This window comes from Podarcis liolepis, assembly GCF_965112155.1.
Source record: "Podarcis liolepis genome assembly, chromosome: 5".
Taxonomy (NCBI): domain Eukaryota; kingdom Metazoa; phylum Chordata; class Lepidosauria; order Squamata; family Lacertidae; genus Podarcis; species Podarcis liolepis.
The window spans coordinates 65311493-65336451 of NC_139556.1; the positions used below are offsets into that span (position 1 = coordinate 65311493).

The window sequence follows — 24959 nt, forward strand, 5'->3', positions numbered from 1 at the left end:
TGCCATTTCCTGGTTTGAATCTATTTCCCACCACCACGCAAATATTGGGTCGCATGTAAGTGGGGGTGGGCTGTCTGTACTCTTAGTGGTGAAGTAAGGCATTCAAACAAATTGTCCCTTGCTAGTCCACAGTATGCAAAGATTCTGTATTCTGTACCATCGATATAGGAAGGGATCTGTCCAAATATTGTCAAATAAGAATGGTAAACAACGCCTCGGAAGATCCAGTCCACACGCTTCTCATTGTGGATCAAGATGGCTTGCTTGGCGACTCCAAAGGACACAACCCAAACAGCCAAGAGGAAGAGGAAGAAAAAGACATCCTTCATCTGTAAGCCCACAAAACAAAGCAGAAATTTATTTCTTTTCTCTTTTTTAACATGGAAATAATTGTTGCCCCAGGGCATATTTGATTCTGGCACCCTCATCATAAAAGAAATGCCAGAGACTATGCAGTCACCATGATGCTTATCAGTAGAAACAACTTACCATCCTCTTCACTATGATGATCTTGGGACCTAGAGTTTTACTGACTGTGAATATGTGCATCAAACGCAGGCAAAAAATAATAAAAGCCAGAGACAGAATGATCCTTCCAGGATATAAAGTGGCTGGAATCCATCTTAGCACAGGGGAAAGAAACAAAAACACACTTATTGAGATAGCAAGAGGAAATATCAGAAAGACATTCCCAAATATCACTATACCCAGACACAAGGAAGCAAGGAGGCTTGATTACCAAAGGACATATATTTCTGCACTAGTATCCAACCTGCTGCAGCAAACAACTGTCATTCAAATAAACAAAGGGGATTGCGCATATGCTCCTGGTACAACTATTTCCTAAGGCATACCAAGCACAGCAGCCAAAAGATGAAAAATACCCATAGAAATAGAAGAGGCTTAGAGGCTTAGAGGGAACTGGGTTGGGAGTTTCAGGAGTGAGATTAGATCTCCAACCAGGAAAAGAGCAGCAAGTGATGCCAAATGCTCAACAATTCCAGTCCTGCCAGTTCATGAAAGAGCCAGTTAAAGGGAACTGTGGCATAGCAGGCAGCAGCTTTGCATACATAAATGTACTTATTTTTCTAGACCATTCTTCTGAGAGATGTCAGAGCTGCTTCCTAAAAATGATCAGTGAGGATGACTGTCATATCTTCCACAACCAGGGCGCTGCCACTAGGGCGGCCCTATTCTGCATCATAGCAAGATGGATAAAGCCATCAGGATGATCAGAAGAAGAGTCTTCCCTGAATAACACAGGGCCTGATTTGAGAGGTATGGGGAGAGATTGTCTTTCAAGAGTTTGGGCCCTTAGTCATTTAGGGTTTTATATGCTAATATCAACATGTTGAATTGGGCCTGGTAGCAAATGGGCAGCTTATAAGCTTCCTCATACATGGATCTAAAGGGGACTGAACTGAGGGATAAAAATACAACATAAACACAAGCCTCCTCCAATTATCCAGTAGCAAAGTGATCCAGTTTGATGAAAAAATTAAGCATAAATCAGCATTTCGATTTTAAAAACCCCCACTCATTTTCCAAACATGCCTTGTTCTCTTCCCTTTCCAGCTAGCTGGAATCATTGAATATTAACTCACCTGCAGCTTAGCCCAGCTATAAATATTAGGATGGCACACACATCTAATTTATTCCAGAAATCGTTGAGGTACAAGGAAGCCATTTTCACTAAGCCAAACCCATCTGGGTCATAAAAAAGCTAAAGGAAGAGAAATGATTTTACTAACCATAGTTTATTGGATCAAAAAAGCATTGTGCCAAGGCACCATTCCCTTCTCTTTTGCATATGAACCAGAAAACTGGGACTTGCTCTCTAATTACAAACCAGGATATCAAATGCAACTTCCCCACAACAGTTTTCTTGGAGGTTGATTCCAAAAGCCGAGTAACATTTTCTCATTTCTCACACGTAAAACAATAATCTCAAAAGGACCAGAAGACTAAGGAAGGAGGGAGGGAGGAATCTCAGGCCCACAGAACAAATATGGCCATCAAGGTTTCTATAATTGGCCACTGAGATTCTCCATGCCATGCCTCGTCCCCAGGCTACATCCCTCACTGTCTCTGCTTAGCACTCTTCATGAGTGCTTTTGCATAGCTGGAATGTATTCTCGAACTGTGATGATGATGCTTCTCTTGCTATCCTGGATGAAGAGAGTTGTGGTGTGTTTGTCTGTAGAAATCCCTGACTTTTGCATTGCTAGACTATAATAAAGGCAAAGTGTACAAAGGTAGCATCTATTGCTCTATCCACTTTTGTCCCCAGTCATGCCCTGGCCTCACTCACTATTCAGCACTGTCTTGTGGCCACCAGAAGGTTGCCTATGAGGTTATGTGACCCTTTGGGCTGGAAAAAGTTCCCCACACATAGCCTATGGGAACAGGCACTTGAGAGCACTGTTTCCGAACTGCATTGTCACGGCAGCCTTTGCACAGCCAATACCTGCCGTGTCTCCTCGCACACCAAGGAGAAGAGCCAGAAATAGATGACATACTCCCGCCAGGATGGAGTTGGCTGGAAATCTATCATCAACACATAGGCAAAGAGCCAAAGGAAGGTGAAGTAGGAAAGGATATTGAGGTGGAAGATGACGACAGGAGCTGTAAAGAAGGCTTGGAAGCGGTTCAGGCAAGTCATAGGCTGCAGCCTCTTCTCTCTGTGAAAAGTAAGAAAGAATGATATAGTTTTACATCTTTGGAGGAGATACCAGAGAATTGTAAGAGTGGACTGGTCATAGCTGCTACCATGCAGTACAAAAACGTGAGAACTAAATCTCTATGCCAGAGAGTGGTGCAGTCAAGCCCTGACAAATACCTGAATGTGATGAGGCCGGTGTAGAGAAGGGGGAAGAACAGCATACACATGATGACCCGACATATCCCATTATCAACACTCAGCTTCCCCCACCAAACTTTGGTTAAGAAAGCCTAGAAAGAGAAACAAGGTGCAATAAAAGTTGAGGTCTGTTTTCCATCTCCTGGGTAAGGTCAAGAACAGAAGGCGAAAGATGAGACATACTTGGGGATCAGTTTGCAGTGAGGACAGCAGGCAACATTCTCTGCTGAAAGTCTGTGGGCTTTATGCCAGAGGACAAATGCTAAATAGCATGACTGTGACTGTGGTAAAAAAATATGCCAGAAATTTGTGTGGTTTGAACTTGGCAAAGGAAACAAAAGAGGGTGATAGGGCTTGTCACATGCTCTGGCAAATTGAAAGTGGCCATCATGTGTGGATCTCAGGACCCAGAAGGATGCACACAAGCATGAGCTGTGTTGTTAGCCGAGTCAGAATCACTGGCAGTACAAGGAATCCCACCTATTGGGAAAATTTAGACCACACAGTAACTGTAGGCCTTGACTTAACTGCTGTGCCCCCATATCACACATTGATTTCACATCTGCAACCTAGAATGAATGGTGTTTCCACAATAGCTCTCCCCCCCCCTCTACAGTCAACACCATTCTTCCTGGTGCATTTGGTTAGCCACTCTGAAAACAGAATGCAGGACTAGTAGGCCTTTGGTCTCATACAGTGGGGCTGTTCTTATGTTCATTCACTCACTCATTTGTTTCTGAAAACCCAGATGATATTTCTCTTATTTTTTTAGATGTGAACTAATGTAGTCCTGGTGGTATTACTTTAAAATTTTCCATCATTACTTGTTCTAAAAGGCCTGCTCTTTGCTGTAGAGTATCTGCAGTATTTCTGCAGTTCAAACCCTGAGTGTTCACCCTCAATGGAGCAGCAGGAACTACAATACAGGAATTCTTAAAGGGGCAGCCAAAGTTTCCCAGTAGCTGAATGGAACTCTACTTAGAGAAGGGTGACCTTTTCTGTCAATGGAGCATCAGCAACAATGGCCATGCATAGTGAGGTGTGAAGTTTCTCAGGCAGTAGTAGAAACAGAGATGGTTACTTTAATTAAAGGGTGGAAATTGGGTGATGTTTCCCCAACAGTGGTCTCTCTTCTAAGTATTTCAGTTAATCCATTCTGTTGGGGCTACATATTGCACAGTTAGCTGTAAATCAGATTAACATTACTATTTAAGCAACAAAGTTTTGTCAGTAAGCACTCCAACCTGGATGCCCCCATAAGACACAAATTTCATATTTTTGGCCTCCAGGGCTAGTTGTAAGCAGGTGGTCTTCCCCCAAGCATCAGATATGCGGATCAACAGTTTTTGGGCTCTTTCTTCATCCTTCCGGTAACATTCAGTGAAGACACCTAGAAGAGTAACCGGGATTAGAGATTCTTATTATTTCTTTTGTATTTCTCTCCCACAGGTTCTCTGAGAAGCACTTCCACCTCAAACAAGCCTGTGAGGTAGCTTAGCCTGAGGATTAGTGAGCTGCTACGTAACAAGCTTAACAGCCAAGACTGTGAAAGCCACAGTAGTGTAGTGGTTATTGTGTTGACCCAGGAGGCCTGGTTTGCAATCCCTACTCAGGCATGAAGCTCTCTGGGTGTCCTTGGCCAGCCACTGTGGTCCTAGAAAGCACAGGACTGAGGGGTTTTCCATCAGCCATGCCACTATCTCTGCTTTTACCACTGAATGAAAGCAAACGTCAGTCCACAGAAAACCCCAACTGACATTTGCTCTGATTCAGCAGTAAAAATGAGTTTCCCTGAGGGAAAAGCGGTGGGGTGAGAGAAAGTGTGGACAAGCCCTGTGCCTCTCAGCCTTATCACAGGTCACAGGTGAGCATCATGTGCATTGCAGGGACATAATAAGCAATAGTACCAGTATAATGACACTGCATTTCTGGTCGCAGAAACAGAGACTACAACTATGTGTGTAGCTCAGGAAAGAGCTCAGGAAGTAGGATATGTGTTGGGGGGGGGCGCTCTAAAAGCGACTTAGTTAGGGAAGAGGCATAGTTGTAGTGTAGCTTCTTGATCCCAGTGTTCATCTGTTGTTGGGATCATTGCTTACAGAGTATTTACATACAAAACGCCCATGTTTCAAGATGAACTGAATTTATAGGATCTGCGTAGTTGTACTGAGGGATCTAGCCTTTCATGAGATAATGCCATGGTGGTCTGTAGTGTGAGCAGGCGAGACAGAGTAGGTATCACAGGAAAGCATCCAGTAAGTTGGAGGACTTAATGCACCCTGATCAGAGGCCTACCAGCTCAGACTCACCAATGGCTCGGTACTCATACTCCTCTGCCAGGTTCAGCATTTCCTCTGTGCTGTCAGTGTCATCTTCCTCCTTGGACAGCTCCTTCAGTAGCTTGCTGCAAGCCAAAGCTGCTGCAGTGCAGTCCTGGCTCTGAAGCAAAAGGACTCAGGTTAGCAAGAACATGATACTTCTGAGTCCCAGGTTGACCGTGTAACCTTCAGGAGTCCTCTCTTTTGGAAGTGAGCTTGCTGCTCTTTCAGCCCTTCCCACTCCTAGTCTGTGGATATCTTTGTCATTCCCAGCTTCTCACTGACTTCTCACTAGCAAACCTGTGACTGGCCTGGACTGCTTCAAACTCCAAACAGAGACTCACAGGAGTAACAGCATCTTTGCAAAAAAATAAAAAATCCCTGTACATTAGAAATCCAGGATAATCTTCTATGTGGAGAATATCTTTCATTTTTTTTTTAATGGAAGAGCATTCTGTCGTGTGCAGCCCAACTGGTGCAACCCAGATTCAAATTTATCACCTAAGTGAGAACTAGGCCCAAGGCCTCTTCATGTTAAAGGAGTGCCAAAGGAACCCCATGTCTCATGCAAGGGGGCTGCTACTAGCAGAGGCGGTGAAGGTTGTGAAGGCTCAGGACTGTAAAGGTGTACAGGTCGGGGCAAAACACTATAAGTTAAGAGCTTTTGCAGATGATTTGGTACTTACTTTACAAGAGCCAGATACTAGTACAAAAAGGGTGTTGGAAATAATTCAAGAATTTGGCCAGGTGGCCGGATTTAAATTGAATAAACAAAAGACTAAAGTGTTGGAAAAAAACTTAACAGTTATGGAGAGGGAGAAATTTCAGAATGAAACAGGTTTGACAGTGGTTAAGAAGGTGAAATACCTAGGGGTTTATTTAACATCCAAAAATTTGAATTTGTATAAAGATAATTATGAAAAATGTTGGTCAGAAATCAAAAAAGATTTAGAGATATGGTCAAAGTTGAAATTGTCAATGTTAGGCCGAATTGCAGTTATTAAGATGAATGTATTGCCTAGAATGTTATTTCTGTTTCAAACTTTGCAAATTCTTGACAAGATGGATTGTTTCAAGAGGTGGCAGAAAGACATTTCGAAATTTGTCTGGCAGGGCAAAAAGCCCAGAATTAAATTTAAAATACTGACAGATGTTAAAGAAAGAGGGGGATTTGCCCTGCCAGACTTAAAATTGTATTATGAAGCAGCAGCGTTTTGCTGGCTGAAAGAGTGGATGCTCCTCGAGAATACAGACATTTTGGACTTGGAAGGTTTTAATAATACATTTGGTTGGCATGCATATCTATGGTATGATAAAATCAAGGTGCATAGGGCCTTTAAAAATCATATTGTCAGAAAAGCATTGTTTAATGTTTGGACAAGATATAAAGATTTGTTGGAAAATAAAACCCCTAGATGGTTGTCACCCTTGGAGGCTAAGGCATTCAAAAAGCTCAATATGGAGGCCGAATGGCCAAAGTATTGGGAAATTTTGGAACAAGAAGGAGACAAATTGAAGTTACAGAGTCATGAGAAATTGAAACCTAAAGTACGAGACTGGCTCCATTATTATCAAATAATGGAGTTGTATAAACAAGATAGGAAAATTGGCTTCCAGGTGGAGAAATCAAAATTAGAAACTGAATTGTTAGAACCCAATACCAAGATTCTATCGAGAATGTATAACTTGTTGCTGAAGTGGAACACACAAGATGAAACAGTTAAATCAGCTATGATTAAGTGGACACAGGACATTGGTCATAACATTATGTTTGCTGACTGGGAATGGTTGTGGAACACCGGGATAAAATTCACGGCATGTAATGCCTTAAAGGAAAATATTATGAAAATGATCTATAGGTGGTACATGACCCCAGTCAAGCTAGCAAAGATTTACCATTTGCCTGACAATAACTGTTGGAAATGTAAAGAATCTGAAGGTACCTTTTATCACCTTTGGTGGACGTGCCCAAAGATTAAGGTCTTCTGGGAAATGATATATAATGAAATGAAAAAGGTACTTAAATGTACCTTTCCTAAGAAACCGGAGGCCTTCCTCTTGGGCATTGTCGGCCAATTGGTGCTAAAGAAAGACAGAATTTTTTTTATGTATGCTACAACAGCAGCAAGAATCCTCATCGCAAAGTATTGGAAGACACAAGAGCTACCCACTCTGGAAGAGTGGCAGATGAAAGTGATGGACTATATGACATTGGCTGAGATGACTGGCAGAATCCGTGACCAGGGGAAGGAGACGACGGAAGAAGATTGGAAGAAATTTAAAATTTATCTTAAGGACTATTATAAACTTGATGAATGTTAAAATGTCAAGGCTTTGAGAATGAAAGGGTTTCAGCGATATAAGAATAGATTGGAGGAAAGATTAGTAAGACATATTTCTGACAGAATCATTAGAAGTTGCTGGAAAAAATTTGGACATTGGGATGCAGAAAGGGGAGGTATGGGGGAGTCCGAGAAACAAGGTTTAGGAGAATAAGGTTATGAAGTTATGTGTGTTTGTATGTCTTTTTATATGTTTGTATTGTGTTTTAAAAAACTTTGTAAAATCAATAAAAATTTATATATATATTAAAAAAAAGGCTCAGGACTGTAAGGAAGACAACTATAAAGACATCTTGCCAGCTTTTATTGAGCTGGGTATGGTACTATCTGGAGATGGTTGAAAAAAGAAAAACTTTACCTGGGTCCAGATGATGTCAGCCAGTTCCTTGCGGTTTTGGACAATTGCCCAAATGAGCAAGTCCCTAATGGGATCCATTGTGAATGTGACTCGGCCAGCAGAACGCTTGTACAGGGATCGGAGACTAACCCCTTGTACCTTTAAAAGAGGGGTGGGGGGAGAACATGATTATAAAGCTGGAATCAGATAACATTGCTAAGTGGTGGTGTGAGTGAAAGGAGGACTATTGTTCTTAATTTTCATGTTCATTTTCTGTCCTACTATCGAGCATACACACCATGGTCAGTGATGCCTTCTTCACACAAACGTCAATACTGGCTCGGGTGTCTTCAGCCTCAAATTAATTTCCCTCATGGAGGCTGTGTACACATAACTTTAAAGCTCATTCAAAGCACATTCTTTCCCTCAAAGAATTTGGGGCATTGTAGCTTGCTCCTCAGATTTACAATTCCCAGCAACCTGTAACAAACTACAGTGGCCAGTATTGTTTGAGGGGGGGAAATGTGCTTCAAAGGTCTAGTGTGTACACAGCCATAGACTCACCATTCAGCTTCTGCCACCAACAGAGAGCACAAGGAAGGAGTCATCTAACCCTGGTACAGTCTCTTTTTCTCCCTCAGCTTGCTTAACTAATTCTAAGGCCATTTCCTTGGGTCTAGGAAGATACAGCACATCAGGCCTTTTTCTGGTTTGAAGTTATGGAACAAAATCTTGGAACTAAATTTAAGAGGAGAGAGGCTGGGATACAGAGATCCACAATCATATCGAAATGAAGTCAAAATCAAAAATTTGCACCAGTGAGTGGAGAAAGGGCACTAGACATAGTAAATGGAACCAGCAACAAAATGTTTCAGTGTGACATGCAGGATTCCAGCTGCACTATTCTACTCCCATTTTTGTCTCCATACCCCCAAACATTGAGTTGTGGCAGTAGGTTGACAGGGTTTCCCTCCTTACAGTTGTATTTTTTTACTTCTGCAAACTGGAAGGTTTTTTCAAACCTGCTGATACCTCTCTATTGCAATTGGGCAGTGCTGTTTTGGTTACATAACTGATGGCACTTGCAACTTGAACATTGGAAATAGGGGGGATCACTGCATGAATGTCCTGGGTGCCAGTAAAATAAATCTCCAGTATCAATTCTTCATTCAGCTTCTGCTGCTACAGCAAACTGACTGCAAGACACAGTATAATATTAATACGTATACGTATAACTAGCTTACCAAAGGTGATGTTCTCCTGGCATTGGTGCAGGGACCACTAGTAGAAGTGGCGAGGGGATGTATGGACTGCCCTGTATTCTGTACTAAAAAGGGGTGCCATGAAAGGTTGTAAGGGATTAGTAACATGCGGAGATACATTACATTGAGCTTGATATGGGGCACGGCGATAGAGAGCCGATGTCTCTCAGTGTTCTTCGGCTTAGGGTACAGCTGCTGAGTGAAATCTCCCAACAGCTCCCTCAGCACCTGGGACACATGGTGCATTTGGACTCTTGGAACTTTGGAGAAAGCTGAGCGCTCCTTCTCTTCCATTAACACCTTCTGTAGCTTTGTGTGGAAGACGCTGGAGTTTGCCATGTTTTCATAGAGGTAGATCAGGTTGTCCCAGGTAACGAACTCCTTCAGGCGCACACCTTGCTCAAGAAACAGCTTGACAAAATCTGGCTTGTTGGCTATGAGAGCAGCAGCCATCATTGGGTGCAGATCAGAGGGCTGTTGGCCAAGAAGACAACCAGAAAAAGACAACATCAACCAAGGGTAATGCAGGTTGCCCTCCCCATGGGGGGGGGCGGAGAGAGAGAAAGAAACAGACAGACAGACAGACAGAGACATGGACATACACACAGTGCAAGCTCACAGGTAATGAGGAAGCATACAGGAGTTGCAGCAGTCTCTAGAAAGGCAGAAGCTGATAGCTAAAGCAAAGTCCCTGAAGCAGATGAAGCAGGCAGTAGAAAGCTAAGAGATAGAAGCTGGCCAGCATATGTTCAAGTGTTCTATCTCCCGTTTAGTCCACATTTACACCTCAGCAAAGCACAGAAAGCAGCAGGCAAATTGAAGCAAGCAGGTCTCACTGATGCTGATGGGGCACAGCCGCTTCCTTTCTAGCATGGAGTGATGGATGCATGAGAAGCCAATAGTAAGAGTCTTTCCACAGCATGCTACCCTAAGGGACAACAGGACAACAGTGGGTGAGCCATGCCCATGGGTCAGTCAGCAACACACGCCACCCCCTCATGGTTACCACTGCCTCCCATTCCAAGAAGTAGCTGGAAGTTGCCATGTTGGCTCTGACACAAAATATGTATGACACAGGTATTAATAACATGCGATTTTTCAAGGGATGCGGGTAGCGCTGTGGTGTAAACCACTGAGCCTTGGGCTTGCCGATTGGAAGGTCAGAGGTTCGAATCCCTGCAATGGGGTGAGCTCCCATTGTTTGGTCCCAGCTCCTGCCAACCTAGCAGTTCAAAAGCACGTCAAAGTGCAAGTAGATAAATAGGTACCCTTCCAGCGGGAAGGTAAACAGCGTTTCCGTGCACTGCTCTGATTTCACCAGAAGCAGCTTAGTCATGCTGGCCACATGACCTGGAAAAACTGTCTGTTGGCTCCCTCAGCCAGTAAAGTGAGATGAGCACCGCAACCCCAGAGTTGTTCACGACTGGACTTAACCTCAGGGCTCCTTTACCTTTTTAAAAATATTTTTCAGTGAGGGCAGAACCCAGCTCTTTAGCATGTCAGAGCAACAGGGCAGCCACTCAACCACACTGCCAGTGCAGGGTTTAAATAACTTGGTTTACCTATTTGTAAAAAGCCTAAAAATGTGAAAGTATTCGCTATTTGATGAAATGTTACTTGGAGCCCATGGGATAATTCCACCTTACTCTGCTATTGTCTTCTGGTGCCAATTGACCAGGGAGAGTGTTTTCGGCATAGACAATAAAAAATTGCATTTTCCTTGCTTTTTGTGGACACCTCTAAGAAACATGACGCGCTCCCTTAAGGCAGTTTACACTTCTGATAAAAGTGGGTGTCTTAAAGATTCCTCAAAGTAGCAAGCTGTAAAGGTTGAGTTTTTAAGAGTTCACATCCAAACGGAAAAACCTCTGGCAATGTAAGAGTTGTTTTGCACCTTCTGACACCACGAGTTCTCTGAATAAACTGTTCTTTGATCATCCCAAGTATGCCTGCCATTGCCAGACAAGCATTATGACTATTCTGTCCTCTGTATGAACAATAGCAAACAAGGAATGCGTTACATAAGACCATGCATACTGCTGCACTGATCTATTATTCCCTTACAAAAAGTTCTCTGGGCAGCTTACAATGCAACTGAGTGAAATATACAAAGGCGAGCCAGGAATTACTGTTGAGATACAACAGGCACCCACAACTTTGCAGAGACTACTGAATACATTTTTGTATTAACAATGCATCTAGATGAGAAGCTCTCTGCCTTAAGTGTTCATTCTGTATTGTTTTTAAACCTAGCTTTAGTTGTTTCCATACTGTTTTAAAAACTTTTTTATATGTTTTTATGGCATGTTTGCAAATATTAGTCACTTTTTTGCCATGGCAACGCAAAGCTACTTACAAAATGACTGTAAAGAACTGGGAGAGCTGCCATTCCATTACTCTTGACCCTCTCTTTCTCATAATGTGTCTACAACACAACACAACACAACACAATCTAACACAACAACACATCATTGCATTGTGTCTCCTCATCCCTGCCTGCCAATTGTGTGAAGGTGGGGAGACACACCTCATGATGATATGTCACGGGTGTCACACAGTGTATTGCAGCACATATTAGGAGGAAGAGAGAGCAAAGAGACACAGATTGGCAGCTGTGCAAGGCAGCTCTTATAACATCTGGTTTCACCCTCAAGACACCCCATGCCTTCCCAAGAGACATGCTTGCAGTCAAGCCAAGCCTAGTGCTTTTAGACCCTGCTTTAATTATGCAGGCAGAAAGCAAATATGCTCATTGCCAGTGTGTGTCACCAAAAGCTTTCCTACCTTCCACTCATGATCATCGGTGAAAATCTCACTCCGGGCAATATCCACCCTGTTCCATGCCACTGCAAGCTTCAGCTGATGGTCCCAGTTTTCATGGCCTAAGTGATCTCTGTATTGAGAGGCTGCAATAGAGGAATAAACAAAAACATGGCTGAAACTAGGTTGCAAAGGGCTGACCTTTATTGGCTGTCTCTTACTCATGCACATCCAGAACTTGAAGGGGAATGAATGGCAAGAGAAACATATTGGGAGGCCTAGGTACCTTGCAACATAAAGGTATCACTAGCATACCCTTTTGGCCCCCAACTGCTTCTTTAAATATCCTATGGATTTAAGCACATGTAACATACCCAACATTACTGCCTAGAGCTTGGTTACTCTGAGCATGTTCCAAAAAGACTTTCTTGTTTATGTTGACATTTAATGGCTGGAGCAAAGCAAGTATGGAGTCATTTTAATGTTTCCATTATGTGGCTTGCATGTTTTATTAAGTATTTGAGCTGTTTTGTTTTTTTAATTGCTGTTACCTCCTATGAGCTATAAGGTTAACAATCAAACTCAACACATCAAATAAAATGTGTTTGTGTCAAATGACTTTGTATCTCCTAGGTATTGCTCAACATCCCACTTCATGCAATGTCACAGTTTTGGGTTATGATACCAGGTAGTATTTGTTGTGCTGTACAGTTACTGACTCCCACTTCCATGTGTGAAAGGGTTAACCTGAGCTCAGGTTGCCAGTGAAGGTGGCTTAGCAGGCTGTCAGCAGCCTCTGCCACCTCCTTTCCCCCCTTAATGCTTCCTAGAACAAGCAAAGAAGGAGCCATGTAGCTTTGGCTCCCCACTCAGCTGATCCTGCAAGTGAACTGAATCTCTTTAAAAAGTGAGATTTTAAAACCTGCATCTTTGCAAACCCAAAGATTGCATGATTCCTTTTGTAAGGAAACAAAGTACTTTTCTTTTTAAAGTTGTTTGGAACCTTTTCATCTTTGTTTTACTGCCAGAAGATGGAAATTTGTTTGCTGTAACTTCTGAGAATTTCTTAAGTAAAAAAAAAATCACTTATTTGCAAAGCTAAGTTTCTGTGATTTTTTTCTAGCCTAAGTATTTTAATGGGGAACATTCTTTAAAGGTGGATGAGGGTAGATGCAAACCTAACCAAGTTTTAAAGTTCTTTGAGCAATCACCATTGTGTTTAACTCTGCTACTGGAGAGCAGGAATCTCTCTTCCAAGCCTCTCTCTCCAACAGTATTTTGCTCACTGCATATGGTGATCAGGTGTCCTTGCTGTGCCTCCACTTCCATGGAAACAAATCCCTTAAGGTAAGTGAAGTATAAATTATGACACACAAAAGTGTCTACAGTACAGTACTGTCTTGTGCTGCATTCTGAAGCAATACCACATTCCAACACAAGGGGATGTCCTAAAAGAAACAGTTTCACTTACTGATCTCTGTAGCTCATCTGCAACACCCACTGCACTTCTCACCTTTGAGCATTGCTTGAAGAATGGCTACATCGACATCCTGTTGTCCATCTTTGCCTTCCCTGAAGATGGTCAAGAGCTGCCTGTTGCGCACAATATCCTGGATCTGCAAATGCCAAAGAAAAGGTAGGACTGAAGGTCCTAGCTCATGACTGCTACTTCACCAACAAAACCCAGTAAAAGCTGCACAGAGACCATTTGCCTTACCTTTTTGGTCCATTCCACAATCTTATTCTCAGAAAACTGCTCATAACTCTCTTTGAAGAATATGCTCAGTTTTTTCTGAATGAGGGAGATGCTGATTTGGGAGATGGGCAGATTAGCCACTTGAGCAATGACATCAGCCACCCGTCCTGAGCCTTCCACAATCACACAGGGGGTGCCATTGGTAATTGCATTGTAGATGGTCTGTAGAACAGAATACAGGAGCATGACTGCATTTGAGGTGGTGCTATCTCATGGACATCACTTTGATATTGCCACTAAGTTCAGAATCAATTTATGAATTGGTTAAGCTTGTAGAATGACATCTTGGAATTCTGAACTGTATCATATCACATGGCACAGGTGGGAGATCATATTTCGGAATATATATGCTCCTTGTATGCTGTTGTAATCTATGGAGCATATCTGGGATTAAGGAGTAGTATAGAGAATTTATGTGAAAGTTTAAAAACACGATTCTCCCATCTGCTGTCGTAAGTGATGTAGTTCAGAATTCCACCTTGCTCTGCCACTTCATTCTGCCGATCAGCATGTTGACCAGGTTTCAACAGTTTTAGAGCGATTCTCATTGTTTACAGCTAAGGCATACTCTCATATCTTCTGCTATGCAGAATCGCTTTGTTATGTGTGAGTTAAAAGGGCTTGAAATGTACAAGTCAGAACTCTCTGTGCCCGTACAGCCAGTTCTTGCTTTGTACTTACAACCAGATGTGTTTCTGCAATGTCACATAGACACCACAAAAGTGGTTACTATGTGATTGAGGCACACTGTGCTCTGAGAGAGAAATATCCAGGTGTTAACAATTTCTGAATTCTCCAACACTCTGCTTCTTTTCCCATAATTAGTTGCCCTGATGCCTGTAGAGTACTTACATCAAGAGTCCCAGGGCCACCCTCGAGTACTACACAAACGATTGGTATTTTAATGGCAACTCCTGTAAGGAAATAAAGGCTCAGTCAGTCCCATGTGCAGAAAGCTAGTTATTCTTTCCCTTCTTGCTGATGCCCATTGGCAGTTACCTTTGAATCCAGTTAAAATGAACAATATTTATCTAAAATAACAAGAGAAATCAATTAATAGCAGCTACATAATTAACATTTCTAATGATGATGAACAAACACAACCATCATCACACAAATAAGCCAGTGTTAAGCCACCATTGGTTACTTACTCACTATGGTATCAGTTGTTTGTCGCTTGCAGTCAGTCCCTTTGCTTATTTTGTTTAAATGATTTTTAGGGGAAAGTATCAGAGCAACATACAATAGGAGTGATAAAAGGCCAATATACAATCCTATAAAAAGTAATAACAAGATACAGCAACAGCAGAAAACTTGTGCAAAAACATATTTGTATTTTGTTTGTTTGTTATGAAAACCTCCACCTCCTCTTATACTTTGCAGCTCTTGTTTTATTGCTCATATAGAAAATAAAACCATGTCAAATTGTAAAGTCAGATTCTGGTTGGGATTCACCCCAATAACATGAATATGATGAGTCAGCATGGCTGCCGCAAACCACAACTTTGCCTACTACCCTTCCAAGGCAACACCCTTAGCATTTTCCCATTTCTGCCTAATAGTCAGCAACTAGCATAAAGTCATTCTTTGGAGTTTTTTTTCTACAATCGGGCAGTATATAAATTTTAATAAAATAAATAAATACAATATTTGAATTTATACTCACAAACATAATTTGGCTCACTTAAGAACCTGCTCCCTGGAGGGCAGTTCATCACAACTGCCAGTATGTACCCTTATGCCAGCAGCTTCTCCAGTGCAAAGCCGTTGTCTCACCCTGTTACCTTAGCTAATCAGACTTTGATATAAAACCATGTGTGTAGGAATTCCATTTTGGGTTTCATGGATATCAGCTGAGGTTGACCTGAGAGGCATACATTGCCACAGGGAATCCCATTGTTTTACTCAAGTTCTTCATGGAGGTCATTTTCGCACTGATTTTTGAGACCTGAGAATCCATTAGAATTGATATATCTCAATAACACATGTATTTCTTAGATCAGGTCTTTATAATTCCTCAATTTCTGGTGGCTATTCATTTTCTTCCACCTTCCTCAGTTCTCTCTTCAGGTCCAACTGTCACCAACTTCTTTTTCCCACTTGCCCTTTCCCATCATTCTGTGCCCCTCCCTTCGCTTGCCCTGCATTCCACCATGTCACAAGTCTAGCCATTTATGCTGTCACAACTAGGAACATAGGAGCTGCCTTAGACAAAGTCAGACCATCAAGCTCACAACTGTACACTGACCAACAACAGCATTCAGACTTTCTTCAGAAAACAATCATTCCCACTTTTATCTGGAGATGTCAAGGATTGAACATGGGACCTTTAGAACGCAAAGCATGTGCTGAGCAATATCACTTGACAACATCTTGGCATCAAAAACACTGAACTAGTATATTCAAGACTGCAGTACCAAATGGAAGAAATTGCATACCACTGGAAGCAACATCCAAATCTAAAGAAACAACTGTTCTTCCCTCCCATCTCTAACAACAGTGCCCCTATTATATGGATGTTGATTCCAGGATTCAAGTCTTTTGGCACTTTACCTTAGCAAATAATGTCCTGATATTTCAATGTCCTGATATTTCATGGTCTCTCCACTCTCCACCTGACATCATCAAGGCCTAATGCAGAAGCCTACAAAGAGGGAACCTTTGGTCCTCCAGGTGTTGATGGGCTTAAAACTTATATTGAACCTATTCCTGTAAATGTAATACGTTTCAACTGTTTTTAATTCTGAATTTTAAATAACTGAAACCCACCCAGGGACCTATAATGAAGGGCGGGTAATCAATTTAACACCAACCAACCTGGCTATTGGCCATGCTGAATGGAGCTGATGGGAGCTGAAGTCCAACAGAATCTGAAACAAGTTCTTCATCATTGGCCTGGCTGACATAAATGAATTCCAAGCCAAACAAGCCTTAGAGGAGGGAAGGGCTCAGACTGCACATCAGATTTTTATCAGTAATGAGATACCCTGTATACTGCATCACAATTACCTTCTTTCACCTTCGTTTGCTCCGAAATGAACTTCTCAAGTCTGGTCCTCAAGGGGATCTCCACACCATATTTCCCATGTGTCCCATCATCCACTAGGATGAAGTGTGAGTGATTACTGTCCAGGCAAGAGAGGTTCCCTTGAGTCTCCTCATCCAGGACATATTCAGCTGGGAAGCTACCCTGTAAACATCCAGGGGTTGGGGGGGGGGGGAAGTGGTCAGAAACCAACAAAGGACTTAATTATTGGGGCTCTAACTCTTCCTTGGGTTTGCATAACATGCTTCACTAAAATCTTCCTGTAGAGGAATGCCTTATCTTTAGAAAATGTGGCATGTTTTTTGAAAGTGGGCATGTTGAGGTCTTTTTCTAGTACCAAAACAAGCACTACAAATGGTGCTTACTTTTCTTAGAGTTTGGTGAGGTAGCAGTAGGATCTGCAGGGTGTTAAAACACAAAACTTTCCACTCCCCAAGAAATGGTACTTGTATATGATTGGTCTGTATTTATAATGCAGTACCATTATAATGAATTGTACTTGTATATGATTGGTTTGCATTTATAACTTATAACTTATTGCTCATCCTTCTTCATCTGTCATCAAAGTCTTAACAAAACAAAAAACAAACTTCTTTTTGCAGTGCACATGTGATCCTATACACCTGTTAATTTCACCTGCTTCCTTTCTTTTCTTTTTTCAGCAGAAGCTTAAATGCAAATTAGATTGACATTAAATATGACATGTGTGGGATTGAGCTGTAAGCATCCTATTCTTCTAGTAGAACAGCCTGAAAATGGCTCACCATAGGGCAGATGAGGCTACTCCGGTTGTGTACTGTCCCCCATGTTGCAATGCCAATGGTGATAATCTCTCCTTTATAGTTGCTGCTCATGCTGAAGTCCCGTACTGCTTCTCCAACTTGCTTCATCACGCCAGCATGAGAACCACCAGTGATGATCCAGGCACCTGGGAAACAAAAAACATGACTGGATTAAGGCCAGCTGCTTCATATCTGAATCTTTGTTCACAATTAGGGAGCAATACTTCCATTATTTTTTTAAATAATAATAATAACAACCCTGCCAGCCATTTAGTCTGGTGGAGTTGAGTGTTTGTTCCCCACTGCTATGAAGTCTTTTTACTGGCTCTCATTTTAGCTTTCTGATCTATTTTTGTTGGGAATTTTATTTTAGGTTTTATTACTTCTTAATGATTGAAAACCACCTCAGGGGTCCATCTGATTACTAATGATTGAAAGAAGAGGTCAAAATATTGTTATCAGATTAGGGATTGGGCTGGGTGGTCTCTTTGTGTCCCTTCCATCTTTAGGTTTCTATAGTTGTTAGAAGAGGCTTCTAAAATGGTCACACTGGTTAAGATACATTTTGCACAGCAAAACCCCCATTTTAAAAAATGGAGATTACCTTAGGCCTGCCATACATCTGGCATTTGTCCGTCAAAAATGGTGTGGTGTCCAGGTGGAATTTTTAGAAAGCAGCTGAAAAGTCTGGAAAATCCTGGGTGTATGGCAGAAGTGTTGGGGTTTTTTGGTGATTTTCCTAAAAACTTCAATTTTTTTATTTAGAAAAACAGCTCAACAACTTTTGTGTCTAGATTTTCACTTTTTGAAATATGACAATCCTAGCTATTGGTTCTTAATGGCAAACTTTATCAATGGCTAGCAAAAATCTGAATGATATATCCATAGCACACATCCCTACACATAGCAGCTTGAGGCAGATAGAATCAGAGAAAAAGGATAGATTTTGGACTTCTGGACCTCTAAAGGTGCTGCAAGACTTGATGTGGATGCGGTGAACTTTGGTGGGGGTGTCAGTTGGAGTACTTGATGCTGTATCTCCACTGAAGTGCAACTTGTATATTTGTGAATAAATACAAATATTACAAAACACCAGTAAGCTTCCAGTGCTTTCTTTCCATATGAAACGAAACCTGAGTAGGTGCTGCTTCCTTGTAACCCTCTTACCATCTGGAGAAGTGAGGGAGCAGGTAACAATATTACATAAAGAAACAGAGAAACAATACAGGAATGTGTCCTTTATTGGTGGCTTTGGAGCAGGATTCTGCCTTACCTGTTGTCTGCGCTACTTTAACAAGCCCCCTCCGGAATATGTTTTTCAGTCTCAGCTTCATGTTGAAGTTTTTAGCTCCTCCTGTCACAGATATTAAGAGGTTGGGTATATCAAGTCCCCAGTGCTGCGTCATCAGCTGGTAAATTACGCTTGGGTGGGTATTAGAGGAGACACGCACAAACTGCAACAGGAGAATAAAGCAAATAAAGCACAGATGGTATGAGAAAGCTATTCTCTGATTCTAGCAACTATGGCCAATATCGTAAGAGTTCCAGGCTCTCCACAGGCCCTCCCATTTAATTCAAGCATCCAAGGAGTCTTGTGAATCAGAAGCATATTCTCAAAGCTTTGTGTCTGAGTGGAATAGGAAGTCACAAAGACAATGTAGAGAATATCTTCTGTGACTTGGGGGGGGGGGCAGAAATCTATTTCAAGCTACAAAGGGGTTCTTTTTCACTCAGAGACAACTCTTCTTATTGTTCCACTTATTATTTATTAGAGAATATAAACCACTTGATAAAAATCTCCAAGCAATGCACATAAAAATTATCAGTGTAGCACTGATAAATTCAGCAAATATTAAAAACAAGTGTACATGAATAAATTATGTGTCTGGCTAGGCTTGCTAAAATAAAATAAAGAAGTTTTTATCAGACATCTAAAATAGTACAGTACCTGCCTAATGTTAATAATTCCCAGTATCTATGCTATGAAAGCTCTATTTCTGGACATTTTGGGAGCTGGGAAAAACAACACATAATGGCAGGCTGTGGAAACAGGTGCACTAACTGTGTTCCCCTCCCCACCCCGCTCTGTAAGTTGAAGGGTGACAGGAAATAAATGTTCTGCCTCATGCAGGGAGCCTCCACATGCAGAAGCAGGCTCCCCACTCCTGACAGTTGATTCCCTTATCACAAAAAACACTATTCAGATGAAATGCTCCATGATGAATCTACATGAACTGGTACCTCCACCCAATGTCACACACACCAGCTTGCCTCAGCCTGAGGTTCATGCACTTAGAACAAACGTCTGCAGTGAGGGAACATTTGCATGCACAGCTTCCTCTCTGCAGACATTCAAGCTATATATGCAGACATCAGGCACAGATGATGAATGACACGGGGTGGGACTACCTTGGGGGTGGGCTGCTTCAGATATTGATTCAGTGCATAAGCATTTCAACTGAATGGGACTAAATTGTCACCTTCAATACTGTCAAGATTATAATTTTGTAATGCGACACATGCAATTGGTCTTGCCTGAATGGCTGTGGGATTATTAACAAAAACAATAATACCCTGCTCATCTGGCTGGGTTGCCCCAGCCATGAAGCAGTTGCTCCCCTTATCACAACTATCACAACTTATCATTTATAGCAACAAAGTAGGATATATTCGTTGCATAGGGGCTAGCTTGGAGCCCCCATAACATTTAAAGGATACCTAGTAGGTTAGAATCCCAGAGTATGATTACAGTGTCTTACTTTTCATTCTTGCCCTTGCAGCCTGAACACTTAATCAAAAATTTAACTGGCGGGTGTTTTTTTAACCCACTTCCCTTACAAGCTTTATATACAATGCTCTCTTCTTAGCTTCCAAATCTTACTAGAAATCCTTGTGGCGTACACAACTTTCAACTGCTATGAATACTAACTACTCATGTTGAAGTAGTAGGCTCCAGTCCCTTGCATGTGCTAACTCACCTTCCCTGTTTTCTGCCCCACGGTTGTGAAGCTGAGATCCCCAAAAGCATCTGTTGGCACTTCCTGGACGTGTCTTCTGGGATCCCATTCTTTCCCCTGAAACATGACAGGCTTTATGGCTTCCTCCAAGTGCTGCTCCCTGAGATAGCCACACTCACACACTACTTTCCTGGGGGGAAATAAAACACAACCATTGAATCTAAGAAGCTACTTGGTAGCCCTTTCAGAGCAGCCTGCTGGATCCACAATAAAACAGAGGGTTATACTTATAGCAATTCATGAAATGACTATTAATTGGCTTTGCTAGAGTTGTCAAATTTCTTACAGGACAGAGCTTCTATGGCTTTAATCATTGTGCAATGGAGTAAATTTTAGTGCACTCAAGCTGTACTGTTCTTCATAAGCAACACTAAGTTCAGATACGAGATGGTGGCCTCTGGATAGTTTCGTTATGTAGTTCGTATTGGACTTACTTGAATCTGAGACCTGCGTGGAGTAATAGGTTTTCCATTGGTCTTGTATTCTTGTTGGAGACAAATAAATAATAATAATAATTATAGCTTCCTGACTGGTATATCTTCTAAGCCAGGCATAGGCAAACTTCGGCCCTCCAGATGTTTTGGCCCTCAACTCCCATGATCCCTAGGTAACAGGACCATTGGTCAGGGATGATTGGAATTATAGTCCAAAACATCTGGAGGGCTGAAGGTTGCCTATGCCTGTTCTAAGCCTTCCATGACAGTGGAGCATAGGGTCTCCAGGTCTCACCATTCCATAATTCACAATTCACTGCATTTCCTTTCTCAAAATTTTGGATTCCTCCTGTGGCACCTTAAAGACTAGCACATGCACTGATGCATAAGCTTTCATTAGATCCACCTGTTTTGTGTACAGAGCATATGATGATAACTGCTCAAAAATCTTCTTCATGCTGGATTTCAGTCCACCCGTTGGTAGACAAAGTATTGATCTCTTGGCAAGCTACTACAAACATCACTATTTTGGAGCGTTTGCTAGCACATGCTAGAAGCTGAATTTCATCCATACTAGCAAATGCACATGATCAGTTTTGCCAGGGGCTGTGGGGTATCAATCATAGCATTTCCAAGTGACTTTTGCCTCAGCTACTCCCCACAACCTGGCCAGGTGACATGAATAGGTCCACAGGTGTTAACAGGATGACAATTCCATCCTCTAAATACAACTCAAGGTAGCTTTTGTGCATGAAGATTAACTGTGCAATCCTATACATGCCTACTCAGAAGTAAGTCCCACTGAGTTCAGTAGAGCTTATCCTTAAGTAAGTGCATATAGGATTACAGCCTTAATTGGTTTTGTTTTAAATTGGTTCCTAGAACAAACATAATATATATCTGTTTTTCTTCTGAATTTCTGTCATAACAGCATTCATAGCAAAACACACATGAAGCATGTGAGAAGCTCAAATGCTGTTAAGCGTTATGTATAGACATGCATTCAGCTCAACTGAACACAATTTACACAGCATAGTCCTTTTACTGAGTTTGAATTTTAAAATTTTGGGTTTTATTTTAAATGTAAATTTAATTTAATTTTTCTATACAGTGGTAGCTCGGGTTAAGTACCGTATTTTTTTCTCTATAAGACTGACTTTTTCCCTTCTAAAAAGTAAGGGGAAATGTGTGTGCATCTTATGGAGTTAATGCAGGCTGCGCAGTTATCCCAGAAGCCAGAACAGCAAGAGGGATCACTGCTTTCGCTGCGCAGTGAAAATAATTGTGAATAATGGTTGAAGCCAGAGTTAGAAGTGTATGAAGTGAGAAGTGAAAACAAAGCACTTACCCAGAATCTGACATTTGGGAACCTTCAATAAAATAGACACATTCTTTTTTCCGTATGTTTTCAGGGATCCATGTGCTGAGATTTTCCTGTGATATTGGGAACAGAGCAGTCACCAAAAAGTAGCAGATAAAAAATAAAATGCTACAAAAAAGGTGCTAATTTGCATCATTTATATAAAATTCATTTTTGCACAATGCGGAATATGGGGTCTTTTAAGGGACACAGTTCAACTTGTAGCCAAGCTATCCCTTTAAGATGGGGTTATTTTTTCGCTTCAACTTGCACTCATGATTTCCACCCCATGTTAGTTTACTCCTCCAATGTATTACTTCTTTTTATTTAACTTACCTTTTCATTGGCACCAGAGTTAAAGTGAGCCCTCTTCTTGTTCTTACTAAAGGCGCTGTTACTGCGTCTGAGATTAGGGACCACATCAAGGTCATAGTAGCTCCTAGGATACACAGGATAGCCATCTCCTTCATCAGGGCAGACCTTATTCAGATCCGTAGGGAGTGCTCTGATTCGCCTGCCTGGCCCAGCCATGGCTATATTTCTCAGGTCACTCACTGATGCTGTTCAGACTTCAAACACAATTGGAAAAGGATCCCTCAAAACCATCACCTCAGAGATAGTGGAATTCAACAGGAGTGCACTACCTGCATTTTGGAAACACCAAAATGGATCTGCTGACTGAAGCACTTCCATCATTTTCTCATATTTCAATTTAAGTATTATGGTGAATTTGCTAGATTCCCCTATGTTCAGATAGTACCACAACACTGAGGTTATGACTAGTATTCAAGGTACGCAAATATATTTTAAGTACTAACATGCTGAAAAATCACTGAGCTACACGGATAAATGTTGTCCAGTTATTTGAGCAACAGCAGGAGAAAGTCTTAAAAACACAAAAAGAGCCTTGCTGGATCAGGTCAAAGGCCCATCTAGTCTAGCATCCTGTTCTCAACGTGGTCAACCAGGTGCTTATTTCTAGTTAGACTAGATCCCCCTGACTGATGCTGCTTATTTGTAGACAAGACAAATGTAAAAGTAAAATATAGAATAATCTTAATATTTTCTGCATCTTCCACTATATCATAAGGCCCTAACCATAGCTGTCAACTTTCCCCTTTTTTAAAGGGAAATTCCCTTATTCCGAATAGGATTCCTCGCAAGAAAAGGGAAAAGTTGACAGTCTAACACAGGGGTAGGGAATCTGTGGCCCTCCAGCAGTGGCTAGACTATAGCTCCCATCATCCCGGACCATTGGCTATGTTGGCTGGGGTGGATGAGAGTTAGAGTCCAACAACATCTGGAAGGCCACCCAGGCTTCCAATTTCTGTCCTAACGTTTTATGGGAATCATGGCAAAATCTGTTTGGTCAATAATTCTTTCTCACATACTTTCCAGTATCCAATCCAGTTTTCTGCTGTTGTCTGCACTGAAAGAAATTTCTGCTATGCAGCAGAGAAACCCACCTTTATTGGATACATTATTAGTCTTCTACCCAGGCATCTTAGGTACCAATGTTTAAGGAGTGACTGGTACACAAGGTGGTATAAGGTGACATGGAGACCCAAAGTCTTTAATAATGGCAAATCCTTTTATCTGTTACTAGATGTAATGTCCTTTCCACAAGAAAATGCACAGCAGTTGTTCTCGCATTAAGGCTGCAATTCTGAGCATACTTTCAAGGCAGCAAGCCCATCTGAATTCAGTCAGACTTCCAACATGCTTAGAATTGTGCTGTATGCCTACTGTAAGCAGCGCCTCTCTACGCACCACCCTGATCTCTCTTTAGTTGGCAAACACTTGAGAAATTTTAGACAAAAACATACAAATGGGAAAACTATGGTAAGTCTCTTCATTTATATGAGTTATCTACATTTCCTGGCTCCAATACTGCATCTTAAACTGTTTTCTTAAGATTAGTAATTCAATTATCTCCCCCCCCCCTTAAAATTCACTTAAGGAAACATCTGAAACAACATGTATTATGCCACTAGAGACTAATGACCTCAGGTGGTTTTTATGATGCTTCAAATATTTCTAGCAAAGGGAAGGTGGAGATATAATTGGGAATGGTGTAACCAGCAAAGTTCACATCAGCTGAGAGCCCAATAAAAAGTATCAGCATGTGCTCTATTACTGATTGCACTTTTGTCACAGCAGCTTCCTAAAAATGTCATTCTAACTCCAAAAATCAAAAAGACATTTTTCTAGCTCTGGATAGTCTCATAAATGGTCTCGCTGTAAGCACTTTGCCAAGGTTTTCCTATAGGCATAAACTGCAATCCTATGCACACTTATTTAGGAGTAAGAAACATTGAATCCACATACTTCTGAATAAATACACATTAGCTAATGAAGTACAGCTTGAAAGAAGAAAATACGAAGCATCAACTCATCCACGCATGCACGTACAGTTAATATCTCTATGCACATAAGCATCCAGTTCCATGTGCATTGCACAAAGCGATCTCAGACTGTTTAAAATGCATCAAGGATTTCTCCTGACCTTGCAGTGCAGAGTATTTCAGTCCAGTCAGTAGAATTACTAAGCAATTTCTGCAGAGACTGTTTTATCCATCTCTAAATGTGCAAAGCATCACTTAGGTGCAAATTCCCAGCCTTTGCTACTTCAGCCCCCCTCCCCCCATTTTAAAGGTTCTTAGAATTTGCAACAAAAAGCCACAC

General features: G+C 41.5%; 1 protein-coding gene across 1 annotated transcript in view; it reads right to left on the bottom strand.

Annotated features, from left to right (window-relative positions):
• The window catches only part of TRPM2 (transient receptor potential cation channel subfamily M member 2), a 42581-nt gene that overhangs the window by 12723 nt on the left and 4899 nt on the right, over positions 1-24959 (bottom strand). The window contains exons 3-21 of the mRNA XM_083506292.1: positions 22611-22918; positions 22263-22348; positions 20442-20610; positions 18737-18917; positions 17446-17609; positions 16645-16825; positions 14488-14549; positions 13597-13797; positions 13393-13495; positions 11904-12025; positions 9243-9593; positions 7879-8016; positions 5170-5299; positions 4105-4250; positions 2840-2952; positions 2468-2681; positions 1605-1723; positions 490-622; positions 158-329 (exon numbers count right to left, since the gene is read on the bottom strand). Of these exons, the coding sequence (XP_083362418.1) occupies positions 158-329; positions 490-622; positions 1605-1723; positions 2468-2681; positions 2840-2952; positions 4105-4250; positions 5170-5299; positions 7879-8016; positions 9243-9593; positions 11904-12025; positions 13393-13495; positions 13597-13797; positions 14488-14549; positions 16645-16825; positions 17446-17609; positions 18737-18917; positions 20442-20610; positions 22263-22348; positions 22611-22805 (2980 nt within the window). The 5' untranslated portion in view covers positions 22806-22918. The remainder of the gene's footprint in view (positions 1-157; positions 330-489; positions 623-1604; positions 1724-2467; positions 2682-2839; positions 2953-4104; positions 4251-5169; positions 5300-7878; positions 8017-9242; positions 9594-11903; positions 12026-13392; positions 13496-13596; positions 13798-14487; positions 14550-16644; positions 16826-17445; positions 17610-18736; positions 18918-20441; positions 20611-22262; positions 22349-22610; positions 22919-24959) is intronic.